This window comes from Aspergillus puulaauensis, chromosome 3 (genome assembly GCF_016861865.1).
Source record: "Aspergillus puulaauensis MK2 DNA, chromosome 3, nearly complete sequence".
NCBI classification, from domain to species: Eukaryota; Fungi; Ascomycota; class Eurotiomycetes; order Eurotiales; family Aspergillaceae; genus Aspergillus; species Aspergillus puulaauensis.
The window spans coordinates 4,311,483-4,329,917 of NC_054859.1; the positions used below are offsets into that span (position 1 = coordinate 4,311,483).

Genomic DNA, 18,435 nt, shown 5'->3' on the forward strand with positions numbered 1-18,435 from the left:
TTCTGGAAGCGGGCAATAATGTATAGTAATTGTGCATGGTATCGGTTTAACAACCCTCGCAGCGATTGTAGAAGTACCTCCATATGGCTTAGTGCTGAGTTGTTGTCTTGTTCTTGTTCAAAACAATGCGACTGTATTTCTGATGTTTTCCCTGATCGAATCCACGTACGACTTGTTCCCCCTCGGCGACCTGACGTCCTCCTGTGCCATAGCAATATGAAGCAACCGTTCCCGGTCTACATCAGCGAATATCCCTTTCGGCGATGCATCTCCCTCGCCTGAGAGACAGTATACCGCTGGGAGACCGATGCAGCGCTCTACAGTTTGAATGTGACTTTGGATGACATCAACTACTCCCTTGGCATATACCTTCCCTGGCACGTCTTGGAGCGATGAGATGCCCACGACGCGGAACACCGCTTTGACTTTGATTGACTTGATGGTTTCGGGCGGTATCTGAGACAGGCACTGGTAGACGGCATGGAATAGAGAGTCGTAGAGTCTGATTAGCTGGAGATAGCTCGAAAGGACTAGCAGGGTTGTTTCGGTGGTGATGGCCGACTGTGCTAGGTTCTGGATAATATCGACGAACTCTTCCGCACACATTATTGCCATGGCGAGTGGATTTTCAGACATCATGCCCATGGTGCCCTCTGGGCAGTTTTCTACGATGTTGCGAGGATCTGAGAGAAACCCGCCCATGACTGAGACGTGGCGTTCGATCTTCTCTCGCAGTTGGATCAGCGAGGTAGCTGTACTCGGCCGTTGAGCAGGGACAGGACTCATTAACTGACACCCAGACGGACTGAGGAAGCCAACATCGAGCATGTCATCGAAATCCTGACCGCTATAAATGTCCAGGCCGTCAGGTCTCGGTAGTTCTTGTAATGTGGTGGCCGGCTGCTGCAGTGTGGCTAGGCCTTCCACGCTCATAGGAAAGTTGAACAAATCTGCAGCACGCCCTGATTCTGACGGGGGATCTGGATCTGGATATGAGTGTTCCTGGAACAATACACCCTTTGGTTGATGTTGATGAACAGCTGCGCCGAAATCTTCAAGCAAGTTCAATGCCGTCTCGGGTCCGACCCAGCTGGCGGGTGTATTTATCAACATGGCCCCATCCACCGCTGGCGTATTATTACATAACGCGAGCTCGTCTTTATCTCGCGGGGTTCCTTTTCGCGGGCGACCTGGATAGCCAGGGGCACCGGTGACGCACGACGCTCTTGATGTGGCGCATCGCGCACATGGCTCCGTGCTGCCTTCGGGGCGTAGGCATCGGACTCGCTTTGCTCTACACTGGTCGCAGGCAGATCGCTTCGCTGCTTTCGGCATGATACCGGTACTCCCTGGTGAGGAGCGTAAGCAGATACAGAACTGTGGTCTGTGTACAACAAATAAATAAATCCACCTCGGAGGGTTTTGCTGATGACTAATACTCCGTCCCACCAAACAGTTAACTATATATAATATATATAATACACATAATATACATACATGATTCTCTAGGACAGTCAATGGCCTTCTATTTCGGTTTTAATGCTCACCCTCGTCCCAGAACTGTATCCAGCGCCGGTAGAAGGCCTCACCCGTGCAGCCGTTCATCGCACCAAGTTCAGTGAATTGCATGCGATCAGAGACCAACTCGCAGGCCTTCGCGCAGAGATAGACTGCATGGTTAGCATGCATTTCAGGGGACTGTGTGGCCTGAAAAAGCTGCAACGCGCCCTCGTTATGGCCGCCAGGTGCGAGCCATGAACAAATCTCTTTTATATTCTATAAACTAACCTTTTCCTCGTCCACTACCACAACCTTGATACTCCCATTGCTTGCGTCAGCAGAGACATATAATGCATCCTGCGCCTTTTCCAGAGGAAAAACATGCGACACAAGCTTCTTCATGTCGAAGATACCGCCGCTCAAACAGGACATTGCTGGCGGCCAGGTGTCCCGGTAGCGGTTGATGAACTGCAGGTCAATATTTAGACTGCGGTTGGGATTACTATATATGAATGGTGGGTACATTGACCCAACTAGGCGGAGATCAGTATGACTTGTCTCCCCATGTATCAGCCGTCATACCGCACTTATGGACGGTTGGGATTCTTCCACCGTTGTTCAACTGATAGGAAAATATACGTACAGGTAATAAGACCCAAAAGCATAACCGCAAGAGCTCTACAAAGCGCATTGCCCAATCAGAGGGCCTTTCGGCTAGAGAGGCTACAGACGCAGGATCCAGCTCGGTTAGACGCGTCTCTAGCTTTAATAGCCTAATACTCGCTTAGCAAACCCAGCACCAGCTTGCCTACCAACTACACGCGGACCCCGCGATGTAGCGACTGTCATCAAGTAGGGCATAGAAGAACGAAATGTCCTAATAGGCCTGGTATCTCATTCCGAGGCTATATTTTTATCCGGTTCTACAAGAACGGAAGGTCTGGTCTGTCGCAGTGGTTAATGCTGCCTGTTCAGGATGTGCTTTGGAGACTTCGCTTATTCTAATCGCGGCTCTCCACATCTTCCAAGGTTGGTAGTTGGAACCATGATCCTGTCCCTATTGCCTAGGAGAGTGGCAGAGATTTCTGAACGTGCAGCTCTGGCGATCTCAATATTTAGTATATATACGCCATGCCCCATAACAAGTCCGGGGATGTCCGACCAGCAATCCATCCGGTCGCAATATCAATTCACGCAGCGGCTGGTTGCCATCGGTCTTCAATCTGAACCAAAGCTGCCGTAAGTCTAGGACTCACCCTCTAAAATGCGGACCTGGTTTGGTCGTGGACGAAAGCTTCAACTGGCAGTTACATCGTGCTGTCTGTGTGCGTTTGTCCTATATGGTTACGATCAGGGTGTGTTTGGTGGCATTCTCGAGAATAAGGACTGGCTACAACAGTTTGACCACCCCGACGACACCCTGACCGGCATCATCACCTCCAGCTACAACCTTGGCTGTCTGCTTGGTTGCTTTGTTAGCTTCTTCGTCGGCGAAAAGCTTGGCCGCCGTCGCACAATATGGTTCGCCATGGCTTGGATTCTCGTCGGCGCTGCCCTCCAAGCCACGGCGTTCACCCGTCCCCATCTCATCGTCGGACGAGTTGTTACCGGTCTAGGGACGGGCCTTAAAACATCCACCGTTCCAATGTGAGTTGTGTGCTTCGTTTTCTTAGTTGCTGACCAGGATTGCTTATAAGCTTCAGGTATCAGTCCGAGCTTTGCGAAGGAAAGAAAAGAGGCCGTCTTGTATCGACCGAGGTTATGTTCGTCGGTATCGGAATCGCCTTCGCATACTGGTGGGACTTTGCTTTCAGCTACGTCGGCGGTCCATTCGCCTGGCGATGGCCCATCGCATTCCAGGTGGTTTTTGCATTCTGGGTGATCGTGGCCGTGTTTGGCCTCCCGGAGTCTCCGCGCTGGCTCTACAAGCATGGGGACAGGGAAGAGGCCATCAACGTCCTATCTGCCATCAACGACAAGCCTGTCGACCACCCGGATATCATCCAGGAAATGGATTCCATTGGAGCGGCTCTTTCCACGGAAGCGGATGCCGAGGGCAGCGTTTCTTGGACTTCGACATTCAAGAAGGACAAAGTTAGCACGGGCTACCGGGTTTTCCTGGCCTGGTTCGTTCAGTTCATGGATCAAGCGGGTGGCATCAATTTGGTCGTCTACTACATCCTCAGTAAGTCAAGCCCGAACCACTGGCAGGAGGGCTGGTCTAACCCCGTAAAGCCGTGCTCCAGAGAAACGTGGGCCTCGAGCACAAGACTGCTCAGATTGTTGCGGGTTGCATCCAGCTCATGTTCCCCCTGGGCTCGTTTATTCCGTCCGTCGCTCTGGATCGGATGGGCCGCCGCAGCACAATGATCTGGGGCTCCGCAGGTATGTCCGTGTCCATGCTCATGGTCTCAGCCCTCCTATCTCAGTCAGATGGCACCGATCGAGGAACGAAATTTGCCTCCGGGTCTGTCGCCTTCTTCTTCACCTACATGTTTATCTTTGGAGCCAGCATGAACTGCGTCCCGTGGGTCTATGTCCCAGAAATCCTCCCACTCCATGCTAGGACCAGGGGAACAGCACTCGGCGTGAGCTCCAACTGGCTCTGGAACTTTGTTGTGGTATGTTTCCTTCCTTTTTCTTTTTCCTTTTCTTTTTACCCGCCCCAAGTTCGCTTATTCCTTGTGTTCCCATGCGCTAATGATCTGCGATGAAGGTCATGATAACACCCATCATTATCAACCGCCTCAAATGGAAGGCATACTTGATATTCATGGCGCTAAACTTGGCGTTTGTCCCCATTATCTACTTTTTCTACCCTGAAACCTCAAACCTGGCTCTGGAAGAGGTAGATTGCATATTTTCCCGAGGTGGAAACCCGGTGTCTGTGGCTCGGGAGATGCAAAAGGAACTTGCTATTAACGGGCACTTGGATCCGGAACGAACCATAGGGCAAAACACAGCACCTGGTAGCATTGTCGATAGGAAGGAGGAGCTTGTTGAGCATGTTAACATGTAGGGTCGTGCCATGAACGTCACTGAGCTAAATTATGTATTCAACCCTTCTACTTTTCATGGGCTGGAAGATACACGTGTCTTCAGGATTTGTATAAATACTCTTATAGATTGGTATATAGACTTTGTGCAAGGAATTCTCTTTTCTTTAGCGTGTACGCTTGATGAATCTAACAGACTACCCAAGTTCTTACTAGACGTTCTGACCACTTCCGTAGTAACTTTCTGCGGAATGAAAGTTAATAGGAGAACAGAGCCTATATACAATACCTGAGCAATAAGTGTCCCTGGAATACTCATGCGGTCCAGTCCGTAAATGCCTGTTTAAAAATAACTCCACTTGGTTGTGGTAAAACTGAATAGGCACCTAGGTTTCGAATATATTGAGAAATTGTCAAAGAGCACATAACCCCCCAAGAAATTTAGCTTTCGTTCAAGCTTTGGGACTCGGCTCTGGGTTAATTGAACGAATGGCTTTGTTTAAATAGATGAATAATTAGGGTCTTCTCTGTCACCTGTTTGGGAAAGGAGTGCCTCCAGTTACCCGATCAGGAAGAGATGCTGAATTCAAATTCAACCTCTCTTCTAAGCGGGTATATATATAATTATACAGCTTGGAGGCTCACTATCAATGCTTCTCAGTTGACTTGAAAGGCTTTATTACATTATTATCTTCACTATGACTATGGATACAGTGCCAATTAACGGCACTAACAACGTTAAGTCTGCTCTGCTGTTAGTACAGGAACTCTCCCAACACTATGGCAATCCCAAAGTTGGTAAAAGAGCTTGATGGGTACTTGGACCCGATACGCAATGTGAGCCAACTCCAGCAAATATAGACTATAGAACTAGTGTATACCTCACGAACCCGCGCACTGGTAATCCGTCCAGTCGTCCTGGTCCCCCCCGACAAGCCTCGCCTGGGCAGGCCACGGACACAGTCTCCGCGTCACATCAGACCCATCAGACGGTTCGGAGCTGCGTACACCATCAGGAACCTCCTCCCTCTCGACCCACTGTACAAGGGCGCCGAGAATGTCATTCTTCACCGGAACCTGTGGGTACGACGGGTTCGGCCCGCAGTGTCCGCCGCCGGGAATCATGAACAGCCTCATGAACTCAGATACGGCATTTTGGCCCATGGTCTGCTGGATAGCGGAGAGGTGCTGCATTGGCCATGTGGCGGCGTTGATTGGATCTGCCCAGCTCTGCGCTGTGATGAATTTGCCGCCGCGGCTGTGGAAGGCTGTTAGATTGGTGCTTATCCCGTCGATTAGTGGCGAGGCGTGTTTGGCGACGGTGTCGAGATCGCTGCCCCAGTTGAAGTCGGTGACTGCGTCGTAGCTGCTGTTGTGGAAAACGAGTTGTCGGAGGATTGGTGCGCCGTAGGTGCTGAATAGTGTGTCTTGTTGATCGAGCCAGGCAGTTTCGGTCCCGAGGCTGAAGCCTGGATAGACTGTTTTACCGGTGCGAGAGTCCTTTGCTCCGCTGTAGATGGCCTGTGCTGCTTTGACTTGGGCTGGGGCTAGACAGGGGTTTTCGTTGGTTTGATTGTTGCTGCATTGTAGCGATTTGATGTCGAAGGGACAGTCGAGAGGATTCTCGATCACTCGGTCCTTGACGCCGTCGAGTTCGTCGCATGCATCGAGTACTTTATCCGTCATGAAGTCCAGAATATCCTGATCCAGAAATCCCTCACCGGCTGTATGTTGCTGGTTCCAGAGGAAGCTCAACACCAGATGAGTGTAGTAATTACCGGGCCCTTCAGCATAAATCCCATCAAAGAGCGAAGGGTAGAACTGCGCGAGCGAGTAGGCCTGTCCACCGCCAGTTGAGCAGCCATAGTAGTAACTATACTTAGGAGGCTTTGAGTAATACTGGGCTGTGATTGAGTCTCGTGCAATCGTAGTAGTGAGGGCAATCGAGTCGTGGATCCACGCTTTCACTTTGGCGATATCGTCCATGTATGCAGCATGTCCCCCGTCCTTCCCATTCTCGTTGATATGATGCCCACTATCGCAGCCGCCGACGGCATAGCCTTCGTTGAGGTGGGTGAGCATGGTGTAGTTATCGATGATGCCTGCGTACCCGCCGTTTCCTGCGCCCATTAACATTACTCCTTGCCAAAGATTACGAGCATACCAATTCCGAGGTATCGACCGTTGTATTCAGACTGTTCAGGGAGAAAGACCTCCCAGGTAAGTGTTGCATGTCCTTTTGTGTCGGGCTGGACATGGCCGTTCTCGCCATTCGCATACTTCAATGTACCCTGGACGTGACAGATCGGAATTTCATTCTGCGTAGCCTTCGATCCATCGTCGGAAGAGATATTCAGCCCCCCTGTTGGAATTGAGTTCGCAGTGTGGACTTGAGTAGGACCCGTTTCGGGATATAAATGTAACAGCCTTGTGCATTGGGAGTCACGTTGCAGCAAGCCAGCATAACTACACCGGCTGAGGGCTGCTAATATGTGAACAAGAGAGGAAAGCTTCATTTTAACAAACAGGCCATCTCACCGGTATAACTGAGATAGCTACGACCGGGATTGCCCTTTTAACCCTTGCCTCTGGGGATCGTCCTGCAACCAGAAGACCCGGGGTTTCTCCGCCAGGTCCCCGCACAATCTCGAGTTCAACCCGGTTGGAGACATTCATATTACTGATGGCGTTTATTGGATGGTGTACCCCGCATTTCCAACCGTCCGGGGCTATCTACACCGTATACTCCGTATGCCGTGCATGATGTCGGGGTTCGGCATTCGGCGCCGCGGCCGACGATATAGACAGTCCCACTCCAGCGCCTTCTCCACGAAACTGGTCCACTGGTGGGGAGGGAGCACGAGTCAGGACGATTGACGGTTTTCCTCCACCGGCCATGACCCCGAATGCTGAGCCCAGAATCAGATACGTAGTGCATCGGCGACGAGACCGATGCGGCATCGGAGAAGATACCGTACGGCGAGGGACAATGGCCCACGGGATGCCGACCACAACCAACTTAATTCTTGGTTAAATCCTCTAACACCCCTCCTTCCCTTGTTTTCATATACACAAGCAAGACAGAGAGAATGCCTGCCAACCGCCCAATCCGCATCGGGAACGTCTCCGGCGCAACAGGGGACCATCCCCGCGCGATGCACCGGATGGCGTGTGACGGTAACATCGACGTTATAGTTGGCGACTGGTTATCCGAGATGAACATCGCGTGGAACGCCATTGCGAAGGCCCAGGATGATCAGGTGGGTTTTGAGCAGGGGTTTCTGGATCAGTTGGGGAGCTGTCTTGATGTGATTGTGCGGAGGGGGATTAAGGTTGTTAGTAATGCTGGGGCGTTGAATACGCCTGCCCTTGCGGCGAAGGTGGAAGGGCTTTGTAGGGAGAGGGGGCATGGGGGTGTTGTTGTCGCGCAGGTGCTTGGGGATGATATTTCAGAGTGTTTGGAGGGGGCATTGAGGCATCTGGATCATGAGGAGTGGAGGTTGGGGGACTGGCCGTTTGAGCCGCATTGTGGTGTTGCGTATATCGGGGCTTGGGGGATCGTGGAGGCTCTTAATGCCGGTGCGGATATCGTCATCTGTGGGAGAGTCACTGATGCGTCGCCGGTGATTGGGGCTGCTGCGTGGTGGTATAACTGGTCGAGGGATGCCTGGGATGAGCTGGCTGGGGCGTTGGTTGCTGGTCGTATGTCTATTCCCTAATTTACATTGCAAGACTAACAATGCAGATTTGATTGAATGCGGTGCATATGTCACCGGTGCGAACTTCTCCGGTTTCAAAGCCTTCCTCTCTGACCTGGTCGACCTCTGCTTTCCAATTGCAGAGATCAGTCCAGACGGCACCTGTGTGATAACAAAGTGCGAGAAGTACGCCGGTGCAGTAACAAAGGAGAACACAATTGCCCAGCTGCTATACGAACTGCAAGGAGAGACCTACCTGAACTCAGACGTGGTAGCAGATTTGAAAGACATCTGCGTCGAACAAGTCGCCAAAGACCGCGTGCTTGTCCGAGGAGTATCAGGCTCACCACCTCCCCCGACGACTAAGGCCATGGTTGCTGCACAGGCAGGGTATCAAGCAGAGGCTACGTTCTATATGAACGGGCTGGATATTTACCAGAAGGCGGAGATGATGCGGAACCAGCTCGAGTATATCTTCACGGGACATAACTTCTCAAAACTTTCAATTGAACTGTATGGATCGCCTGCTGTAGACCCAAAAAGCCAACAGGCTGGTACGGTGTCACTACGTGTCTTCGCGCAGGCACGAAAGAGAGAGGATATCACGGCGGACAAGTTCAAAATTCCAATCTATGCCCTGCGGATGCAGAGCTATCCTGGTTAGTCTCACACCGCGTGAGTATATTTGATATAACTAACTGGATAGGATATCATATGAACCTAGACTTCCGCACAATGGACCCAAAGCCCTTCATGGAGATCTTCCCTGTCATATTCCCACTGGACAAGATTAACCACCGGGTGAAGCTATCCAATGGACGAACCATACAAGCTCCACCATCCCCAGAAACAAGAAAATACCCCGTCCAACGCCCATCCTACGAGACGCAGACCCCCATCGCTATATCGGAATTCGGACAAACACAACGTGCACCACTTGGGAGTATCGTTCACGCCCGGTCTGGCGATAAAGCCGATAACTCGAATGTGGGATTCTTCGTGCGGAATCAGGATGAGTACCTGTGGCTGCAGTCGTTTTTGACAGTCTCGCGCCTGAAGGAGCTGTTTGCGGATGACTGGCCGAAGGATAAAGAGCCGGCTGTTGAGAGATGCGAGTTTCCTAATATCCTGGCGGTGCATTTCAGGGTACTCGACTTCCTGGGTGGAGGAATTGCTAGTTCGAGTCGTATTGATGGACTTGGAAAAGGGGTTGGTGAGTACCTGCGCAGTCGCGTCGTTGAGGTCCCGGTGAAGTTCCTAGAGAGAGGGTGGATATGATATGTATGTTTAGACCTGGGAATGTGTATCATATAGAAATAGATTAAACCCCATTCCTTCAATCTCGCCCATCCAGTCGTGGGAGAGCTGGCCGACGGGGTCGTCGCCGTATGCAGATGGTTGGAAATGCTGCAGGTCGTCGAGACAATCACGTAGGACGGAGTCGACGGCCAACGGTCCTGCACTTATACCATCCCAGTCCATATTTGGTCCTTCAGTAGGGGGACTAGGATCATGGGCAGGAGTTTGGGAGCTAGATAGCTTGGTATGATACTCAACAGCATCAAGCAGAACCGCATCGCTGAGCCGATTAAACACGTCGTAGCAATTCTTCGCCATATTCCAGCGCTCGGATATAGCGACGAGGACATTGGAGCATGTCCGACAGTCATTCACAATATCGATAATCGCGGGGTCGGATTCCAGGAAGGCTGTTGGCGTAGTGGTAGAGCCCTGCCTGCGCTTATGCGAGCGGAAGTGCCGACCAACAGCGTAGATATATGAAAGTCCAGCCATGAATACAGCGTGAAGCGTAATCCAGGTGTAATTTATCCGTTTCCAACGGTGAAGCTGGGCGTAGATAGTGATCGCCTGTTTTGCAGCGACGAAGATACTTTGCAGCACGGTGGGATCGCGCATTGATATACCCGATAACGCGGGCGATGGTCGATAGAGCATGAGAAGTGCATTGTAGTATAGCATTGCGTACCACTCGGGGGTGCGGAAACTGGATTGGTGTTGGGGCTGCGAGCTTGGTTCGTCTTCGAGGGATAGATTGGCTGTATCGGAATGCCACTGGGCGAGGGTATTGGCGAGATTGTCGCGGGCTCGTAGGGCAGACTCTGCGTCTGTCTGGGTGCGTGTTGAGCCGGTGTGTAGGGCGGACATGATGTCGCCGCAGATGACACGATACCGGACGATGTGGACGAACAGGGCCGTTATACACAGACCAGAGGGGTCGTTGACCAGACTATCCAAAGAGGGATCGGGAAGAGCGACGTCTGTATCTTGCAGCCGAATGGCCAGTGGTCTTCCCAGGGTGATGCTGACAATCCTACTCTTGTTAGACTGGAAGTAATATATATTGAACGACATACCTGTCCATCGCAATCACAGACCAGAAGCAGCGCCGGCGGATCTCATGTGCAACAACGATACTCGAGCTCATCTCACTTGGCTTGGGTACTTGGTAGACCTGCTCTCGATGCAGTCCAAGCTCCAAGCACATGCGCGCTGCAACGCCAACAAGATGCCACATACCTAGTCTGTTAGTTGGATTTCGAAGATAGGTATGTGCACGTACTGGTTGACGTATCCTGTACCGAATTGACCATGCGATATTGACACAGTAACAGCATCGCCTGCAAAGCCTGTGTATCGCCTCGCTGCAGAACCTCGTTTAACCGCTCTGCTGCACGTAGATGATACGTCTCTGCGTCAGGCAGCGACTCGCGGTCGAATTTATATACACTCGCCGTCGCAATGGCGAGTATCATGTTAAATGAATAGTACGAGAAAGCATCTTGACTGAGAAACGACTCATCCTGGTACGCCTTGTCCAGGTTCGCCAACGCGGTGGCACGATGCAGGAATGGATACGATACATGGTCATGCTCAAAGTACGCATGGTGTAGTGCTCGGGCAACTCGCTCATCTGGAACCGGCGATACATCCACTGCAGAACTTGAAGGCGTTATCCCATTCAACGGGCTGGCGACAGGCCTGCTCTCGACTCTCGGGCCATGCGAGGGTGCATGTACAGTGGCGTCGACCAGGCTCGCCAGGAGCACTCCACTCGTCGACCCCAGGAATTGATTCTCTCCCCCAGCGCGACTGGATAAGAAGGAGATCTCCTCCGTGAGCTCGTTGCTCAGGGCCTCGCGCTCTGCAGGCCGCTCCGTCTCGATCGGCACCGACGGCCGATACCCTGCACTATTGGACTGGGCGGGTGTAGTCTGGCTTCCCAATTGCTGTGTCAACAGGCGATTCTCGCCCTCGAGCTGCTCAATGCGCCGCTGCAGCCTCTCTAACGCTTTCTGGCGGTCGCGGGTGTGGTTCACGTATTTGCAGGCGACTCCGGCTTTCCTGCATGGTCCGCACGATGGAACAGCCTTGTCGCATCGGGATTTCCGCCGATGGCATCGATCGCAGGCTGGGTTCATCGTGTCTCGATCACTTTCATGGCAAGCAGGAGAGCTAGACTAATGTAATTCATGCGGGGCTGAATACCGCGGTCTATCGGCAGTGGAGAGACAGCTGTAGCCGACTTGGAAAAGACTGATGGAGTCTCCAAATGGCTGTCGGCCTCGGCCCCGACGCCGATAAACCATGGTCCACTGCCAGGGGTGTTTGTTTTAATTGCTTTCAGCTTTTAGTGCTGACGCTGAGCTATAAATTATTAAAAGTTCCCCGGATTCACCAATATCTGGGGTCCGAACATCCGCCTGTTACGCATATATTCAGATATGGCTCACGCTGAGAATGACAACACATATGCCGAGCCCAAGGTAATTCTACTGGAACATATATTCAGGGTATAGCTAACAACCTAGAATGCGGATTCAGAGGCCAATGACCACCAGGAGCACGATGCAGATGCTGTCGCGGCGCTCGTCTGGAAGCAGGACCTGCGAATCGTTCCCTTGTCCGCGTTTATTTACCTGCTCTGCTATTTGGATCGGTCGAATATAGGTATTGACCTTTGCATGACTGCTTTATTTTGGCTAATTGTGTAGGGAATGCAAAGGTGCTCAATGCAGACACTGGCAACGACCTCCTGGCCGAGACGAAGATGTCCAACTACGAGTATACGTATGGCCTGAAAATGGAAAGAAATCCACCAGATCTAACGTAAATAGTATCGCACTGATGGTCTTCCTGATCGCATACGCCCTGTTCGAAGTGCCGTCCAACTACCTCCTCAAGAAACTGCGCCCAAGCGTATGCCACCCCAGTCCTCACAGAATAAATATACTGACTGACACTCACAGCGCTGGATCGCATTCCTGATGCTCTCCTGGGGCGCAACAACAATCGGCCTCGGCGGCGCCACAAACTACGCCCAAGTCACCGGCATCCGCTTCCTGCTCGGCGTGACAGAAGCAGGTCTATTCCCGGGCCTCGTATACTACCTCACATTCTGGTATCGCACATCTGAGCGGTCCCTGCGCGTCGCACTGATTCTGGCGTCCGCTACGCTCGCCGGTGCGTTTGGGGGCGCGATTGCGTATGGCGTTGGGTATCTGAATGGTGATCATGGACACTCGGCGTGGCGGTGGTTGTTCTTCATTGAGGGGGCGCCGTCTTGTGCGTCGGCGATTCTGGTCTTCTTCTTGCTGCCTGATTACCCTGAGTCGGCGAAATGGCTGAATGAAGAGGAGAAGGAATTAGCCAGACAGCGCTTGTCGGTTGAGGGCTCGAAAGGCGACGCAAAGGCCATGAGCTGGGAGGACGCGAAGCCGGTTTTGACGGAGTGGCGGTTGTATATTCATTACATTGTACGTGATTACCCCTGGAGGAAGGTATTGGACTAATGGACAGATCTACTTTGGCATCTCGACGCCGTTCTCGAGTTTATCACTGTTCACCCCGTCCATCACTGCTGGGCTGGGCTACGAGAATCTACAGGCGCAGCTCATGACGGTTCCTCCCTACGCAGTGGCATACGTGGTAACGGTGGTTGTCGCATGGTCTGCAGACCACTTCAACGCGTGCGTCTCTCTCCTACAAAGTATAACCTGAATACTAATTCTGTAGCCGCGGTCTGCATTCAGCCATATTCTCCTTCATCGGCGCAATGGGCTTCCTCGCCTCCGCCGTGCTGCCCGCAGATGCATACCTAAAGCGCTACGGGTGTCTGATCGTCGGCTCCAGCGGTGCCTTCTCGTGCATCCCTCCTCTGCTGGGGTGGTTGTCGTCGAATATCCACTCGACAGCCGGTGCAGGGCTTGCCATCGCGTTGAATATCTCGTTTGGGGCGCCCGGCCAGATTGTGGGGGTTTGGATTTATAAGGCTGAGGAGGCGGAGAGGGGGTACCCGACTGGGCATTGGACGAATGCGGCGTTGTTGTTGTTTGTTTGTGTGGGGTGTGTGCTGCTGCATTTGTATTATGTTTTGAGGAATCGGGGGAGGATGGGGGGTGGATTGAAGAGGTATGCTTATTGATTGAAGTAGCTTTATTACAGAAGTAATGCATTATCCTGCTCCATTGACAGTAGTAGACTGCATTCTGGATGCTGAATTGCCAGTTGCAGGAAGATCTCGCAAATAATCACCTAAAAAACATAAGCACCTAAAATAGAAACGGATTCGGTGAATTATACCTGCCAAACTCCACACTGCTTCCGAATACACCAAAATCCGTCGTAGAGGTTGGATATCGATGGGTGGACCATCCACGATGCCCCCGTTCAGCCATATCGCGATTCGTGCTGCCTCGCCCACACATATTGTAGCTGGCAGGGGCAAGATGCGGAGTTTTTCCTTTTGGCTGCGGGCGTCGAACTTGATGCATGTGTCGCGGACCATATTTATAGTCGAGGTTAGTGCGAGGATTGACTGATCCTGTTTAATGAGTCTAGTTGGTGAGTGGGCTTGTTGCGATATAGAAGTAATCCGCTTGCGATGGAGAGCCAGGGAAGTGCTGTATTGACTCTGGTTAGCAGTCGTGCGTTTTGGATTGGAGTGTACTCACAGCATGGCTATTGAGTTTGCGCCGCACATCACCTTCCAGCTCTCTGGTGTTTGGTGGAGGAGGTGCTTCATGAAGTGCATTAGAAGGGCATCGGTTCTGTCCATATTCTCATGGAGAGATTCGCTTTGTCTAGTAGATAGATTTTGTACTTCGCCGAGAATGCGAGAAGCCTGGATTTCGCGGGTAAAATATGACTGGGGGATGTCTGCTGGTGTTGAGAATGATGGCTGGACTGTTCCTTGTGGTTGTGATGTGTTATCCTGCCAATATTCCTCGTTAATGGGGAGTTTATAATCATTTGCAGGGTCTTCTACGGCGTGCGCGGTAATATTCGTGACTTGGTGGATGAGTCTGTGGCGATAAGCATAGCCCTGCAGATGGTAGGTCTACTTACCGATCAATCATATAAACCCCCAGCCAGACCCTCCTTCGCTCCTCGGCAATTGCCCAGATCGTCTCCGGGTCTGGGATATCGACGTTCAAGCGCAGTATATACCCCAGCCTTGCGCATGTTCCGATGGTGATGAACGCGGTCGGTGCACGCCCGGACCCAGTCTCATAAACAGCGAGCAACAGGCCAGCCTGGACAAGCTCCAGCGATGGCCCTCGCGCAAACTGAAGGAGGGAAAAGAGATAGCTAGCCAGTGGATACATCGAGCTTCTAGCACAGTCCCGACTATGTGCGTCATGCCCCTTTAGAGTGAGCAGAGACATTACCAGAAGGATCAGTGCGGTTTCTGCGTGAGGGGTATGCTGAAGCGACCGCACGCGAGATCGAAATCTCTGCTCCTGAATTGTTGCTAGCCATGTATGGATGTATGTGAAATAGTCTTCGAGGACACCTTCCACAGGTTGACCCCGTTCAGTGAGGGTAGCCGTTACCAAGCCAGCAGTGAAGCGATCAATGTCGACGCCGTGCATGGGGAATTCGCTAGGGACAAATAGCTCGCCTGCAACCGTCGACCCCGTAGAGAGAAGCACGCCAGATGAAAATTCAGGCGAGGTTTGATAGTTGCATTGGGAACTCGTCCTATGCGAGTTAGCACGGCAGAGAATGTCCAGGATCCATACATACCGTAGGCATCGCGAGCAGCTGGGCATCTGTTTATCGCATTTTCGCTTCTGGTTGAAACATTTCTGGCACGCATTTGGTGGTGAGTCGCTCGCTGCTTTGTCTGAACTTGGACTGGGGAAACTGGCCGAGGGATTCATGCTGCCCAGATTTGTATTTACAGGGTGTTTGTTGCTACCAAGGCAGCACTTGGATTGAATTGCCAGGGGGGTGTGGAAGTCTATCAACATCTCCACCGCTTAAGGGGTTTAATCATGATATCTTGGACAGCGAGCTCTTCTAGGCTGACTAACTGCGCACGGTAACTAGTTAATAACTAGTTAACTAACTAGCGTAGGTAACTAAGTTATAATAGTGGCTTACTATAGCCTAACTACAAGAGGTTGGGGTGTGAAACCAATACAAGCATGCATATATACATCTATCCTGTATTCATCACTCCATCTATCTATATACTTAAATAATAGCTACGCGTACGCCTTTTCCTCTATTAAAGGGGAGATGTCGTCAGCCGCAAAGGTTGCATGTCCGATACCGTCGGCATCTTCGTCAGGCTCCTCAACAACCCCCCATTTAAGCTTCAGATACGCGAGATCAGGATCGAACTCCCGAGGTGGAGCCCTATCGTCGGGTAAATCTCGGGACGGGTGGCACGCAGCTGCAATGCTGGCACTGCAGCACCCTGATAGAGGGATGTTGGCGGGGTATTTTTGAGCAAAAGCCGCCAGGATGAGAGCAACTACAAGGGCACTGCCAAGAGAGCCTGCAATGGCCCCCGCAAGAGGCGATTGATAGAGGTATCCTGAAGGCAGTGGTTCCATGACTCCCCTTGGCTGCAGACGGTAGATCTCTAGGTTGGCGAAGAAGACGGTTTGCGAGACGAGCCAGTGGAGGATAGTTAAGGCGACCGCTGATGGAATTGCCCATTTGTATGGCACAGACAAGAAGTACGATGATCGCTGCGCGGTGTTTCTCTCCGGCGTCGACACTCGTAGACCCTTCCGTGGGCCACCCACCGCGTAGTTGCACCATTCGGCCATGGCCAGCATCGTGCTCATGATATTGTTCAACGCTAGATAGAGATAGGAGATCACCAGCTGCGGTGTATTCCCTATAAGAAAGCCGCGGAGAACATTAATCGGCTCCTTGTTTAACCGGTTGCTCCTATACATCTCGCTTATGTCTGTAATCTTGGTCGAAGATACTTTACTATCCAGGACAGACATGGCTATCAAGATAGCCATTAGACCCCCTGTGGTCGGTAGGAAAACGATCCATTGCCATTTCTTGATGGCTTTGCGCCAGCGATATCGCCCGCCAGTCCAGACGTCGCCGACCGTGATTAGTCGTGGGATCCATTCCTTGGACCGTGGTAGCCACTTGTCGTAGTCTTCCTTCGCGGCAAGACATCTGCCCTTAGTACAGGGATCTGGGTGCTGTAAAAATGACTGGATTGCATCCCCCGTCGTGCAGAGCGGCTGGTCTTTGTGTTTCCGTGAGATGTACAGAGCGCTGGCAAATGATACGATCTTGATGACGTTGCATATGATCACGACAACCAAAAAGACCGGAATTATGCTGGCTTTGCATCTCTCGGGCACCTTCTGGGAGTAGCAAGAACGAACTGGCGCCAGCATGTTCCATCCGAACATGCCGCCGCCGTTTCTGTCTAACCATTCGAAATCGTCGCCCGGAAGCCATCCGGTATAGTTGAATGTGTCTAATGGACACGGTTGTGTTGAGTAAGGTATGATAGAGGGTCTAGAATCGCACAACCAGTAATACAGAGGAATGAACGCGTCACCGCTGGGAGGATTTGCAGCGTAGTAGATGGTTGCGACCGAGGAGTTCGCGGGTGCTTCATTAAGCCCTAGAGAATCCAAGGTTGGATCGTCCGGGTCATACGAGGGCGTGGGGGCGGCGGTGGAGCTGTCGCTAACAAGCAAAACATGCTGCCTGTCAGATAACAAATTCGTATGATAAGTTTTAATGCATTCTTTCAAGTCGAGCTTTTCGAGTTTCGACTCAAGCGCTTCGCGTTGGAGAGCATGAAGGACATCATTCACGTCTTCATTCGTCCAGCTTTCCAGAAGCGGTACCTCGTGCAGCGTACTTTGATATTTCATGGATGGTGGAGGGAGCGTCCAAGTAGCGCCGTGAAGAAATTCCTCGGTGACAGATATCGCAAGGTAGTCGTACGAGGCCTTCGTTTGAAAGACCGTGGAGTTCCAGATCAGATGCAGTGGAAAAGAGCTCACCGCTAGCACCAGCCATAGTGCTGCCTTGGTTTTGGATACGAAAAAGAGGTTGCGAATGGATGGAGTCCCAATACTCAACCAGTGCTGCTTCTTATGGGCCAAGTCCACCTCCTTCCTTGTGGGCGAGGCCAGGCACTGCATGCTAAAGTTGCTGTAGGCCAGCAGAATGGTGCTAAGCACGTTGATTACAAAGTGTGCACCAGTGACAACCCTGCTTGCGGTTGTGCAGCGCCCGGTGAAGAATGGGATACTTGAATTGGTCGAATGATGCTGGCTGTATACCACCGCAAGAGTGACAATATTAATGAGGAGGATGACTGTGCCGGCGAGGACGCCACTTGCGACGGTGAACTTCCAGGCCGCACGGGCATTTGACTTGAAATTCGATTTTTGTTTCGTCCAGAAGTCTTGCTGTGCTTCTTCATGCATTGTGGCTTCGGGGCCATCTCGGGACATGAGCGGGATGTCCGCAGTATCCGTCATGTTTCTTTTCACAATCTGGGTCAGGTTCTGCAGGGTCAGGCCTGCCAGGTCGTTGATTCATTGGAACACTGCGATTTGGACGTTGCGATGTGAAGAGAGCATTGACGGGGAAATAAGTACCATTCGAGGCTGAATTGCAGAGGGGATCTTGTTCTTACCCCCCACACAGCCTTGTCTTGGAATCGACACATCATCTTGTGGGAAGACGATCGCCTACCTATTGGAGGTCAAGCGCGTTGCCTGGAATGGTTAGTACATTCTCAAGACCAGGATCCCTTGTCATGGTTCTGCCTTCGACGGGGCTTAAAGGGCAAAAGAGGTCGCCAAGGGGGTGGCGAAGCATATAGATAGAACAGAGAGCAAAAGCAATATAGCTCTGGGGCCTCAACTCCCGCTTCTCTACCTTTTGGTTATCTTCTTATATACTTGGTAAATCTTCTTCTCTTTCTGCTTTTA

At 51.7% G+C, this 18,435-nt stretch overlaps 9 protein-coding genes across 9 annotated transcripts; 4 read left to right on the top strand and 5 right to left on the bottom strand.

The window, feature by feature from the left end:
- Window positions 1-117: 117 nt before the first annotated feature.
- APUU_31692A (uncharacterized protein) lies at window positions 118-1,932 on the bottom strand (the record flags this gene model as incomplete). The annotated part of the gene is made up of 3 exons (XM_041702925.1): window positions 118-1,349; window positions 1,548-1,653; window positions 1,789-1,932. 3 exons carry the CDS (start codon window positions 1,930-1,932, stop codon window positions 118-120), a joined length of 1,482 nt encoding a protein of 493 aa, XP_041555662.1.
- An 832-nt stretch (window positions 1,933-2,764) lies between these two features.
- On the top strand, window positions 2,765-4,519 carry APUU_31694S (uncharacterized protein; the record flags this gene model as incomplete). The annotated part of the gene is made up of 4 exons (XM_041702926.1): window positions 2,765-3,147; window positions 3,204-3,685; window positions 3,736-4,121; window positions 4,217-4,519. The coding sequence occupies 4 exons, from the start codon at window positions 2,765-2,767 to the stop codon at window positions 4,517-4,519; spliced, it is 1,554 nt and encodes a 517-aa protein (XP_041555663.1).
- Window positions 4,520-5,378: 859 nt separating this feature from the next.
- Window positions 5,379-7,012, bottom strand: APUU_31695A (uncharacterized protein; the record flags this gene model as incomplete). The annotated part of the gene is made up of 2 exons (XM_041702927.1): window positions 5,379-6,616; window positions 6,661-7,012. The coding sequence occupies 2 exons, from the start codon at window positions 7,010-7,012 to the stop codon at window positions 5,379-5,381; spliced, it is 1,590 nt and encodes a 529-aa protein (XP_041555664.1).
- A 573-nt stretch (window positions 7,013-7,585) lies between these two features.
- APUU_31696S (acyclic terpene utilization AtuA family protein) lies at window positions 7,586-9,472 on the top strand (the record flags this gene model as incomplete). The annotated part of the gene is made up of 3 exons (XM_041702928.1): window positions 7,586-8,198; window positions 8,242-8,853; window positions 8,901-9,472. The coding sequence occupies 3 exons, from the start codon at window positions 7,586-7,588 to the stop codon at window positions 9,470-9,472; spliced, it is 1,797 nt and encodes a 598-aa protein (XP_041555665.1).
- A 9-nt stretch (window positions 9,473-9,481) lies between these two features.
- Window positions 9,482-11,634, bottom strand: APUU_31697A (uncharacterized protein; the record flags this gene model as incomplete). Its single annotated transcript, XM_041702931.1, has 3 exons — window positions 9,482-10,526; window positions 10,570-10,732; window positions 10,776-11,634. 3 exons carry the CDS (start codon window positions 11,632-11,634, stop codon window positions 9,482-9,484), a joined length of 2,067 nt encoding a protein of 688 aa, XP_041555666.1.
- Window positions 11,635-11,937: 303 nt separating this feature from the next.
- On the top strand, window positions 11,938-13,005 carry APUU_31698S (uncharacterized protein; the record flags this gene model as incomplete). The annotated part of the gene is made up of 5 exons (XM_041702932.1): window positions 11,938-11,979; window positions 12,025-12,163; window positions 12,208-12,283; window positions 12,331-12,412; window positions 12,463-13,005. The coding sequence occupies 5 exons, from the start codon at window positions 11,938-11,940 to the stop codon at window positions 13,003-13,005; spliced, it is 882 nt and encodes a 293-aa protein (XP_041555667.1).
- A 103-nt stretch (window positions 13,006-13,108) lies between these two features.
- On the top strand, window positions 13,109-13,637 carry APUU_31699S (uncharacterized protein; the record flags this gene model as incomplete). The annotated part of the gene is made up of 2 exons (XM_041702933.1): window positions 13,109-13,182; window positions 13,229-13,637. 2 exons carry the CDS (start codon window positions 13,109-13,111, stop codon window positions 13,635-13,637), a joined length of 483 nt encoding a protein of 160 aa, XP_041555668.1.
- Window positions 13,638-13,667: 30 nt separating this feature from the next.
- On the bottom strand, window positions 13,668-15,468 carry APUU_31700A (Zn(II)2Cys6 transcription factor; the record flags this gene model as incomplete). Its single annotated transcript, XM_041702934.1, has 5 exons — window positions 13,668-13,747; window positions 13,796-14,115; window positions 14,167-14,517; window positions 14,561-15,196; window positions 15,242-15,468. The coding sequence occupies 5 exons, from the start codon at window positions 15,466-15,468 to the stop codon at window positions 13,668-13,670; spliced, it is 1,614 nt and encodes a 537-aa protein (XP_041555669.1).
- A 237-nt stretch (window positions 15,469-15,705) lies between these two features.
- APUU_31701A (uncharacterized protein) lies at window positions 15,706-17,979 on the bottom strand (the record flags this gene model as incomplete). Its single annotated transcript, XM_041702935.1, has 1 exon — window positions 15,706-17,979. One exon carries the CDS (start codon window positions 17,977-17,979, stop codon window positions 15,706-15,708), a length of 2,274 nt encoding a protein of 757 aa, XP_041555670.1.
- Between the last annotated feature and the right edge of the window lie 456 nt (window positions 17,980-18,435).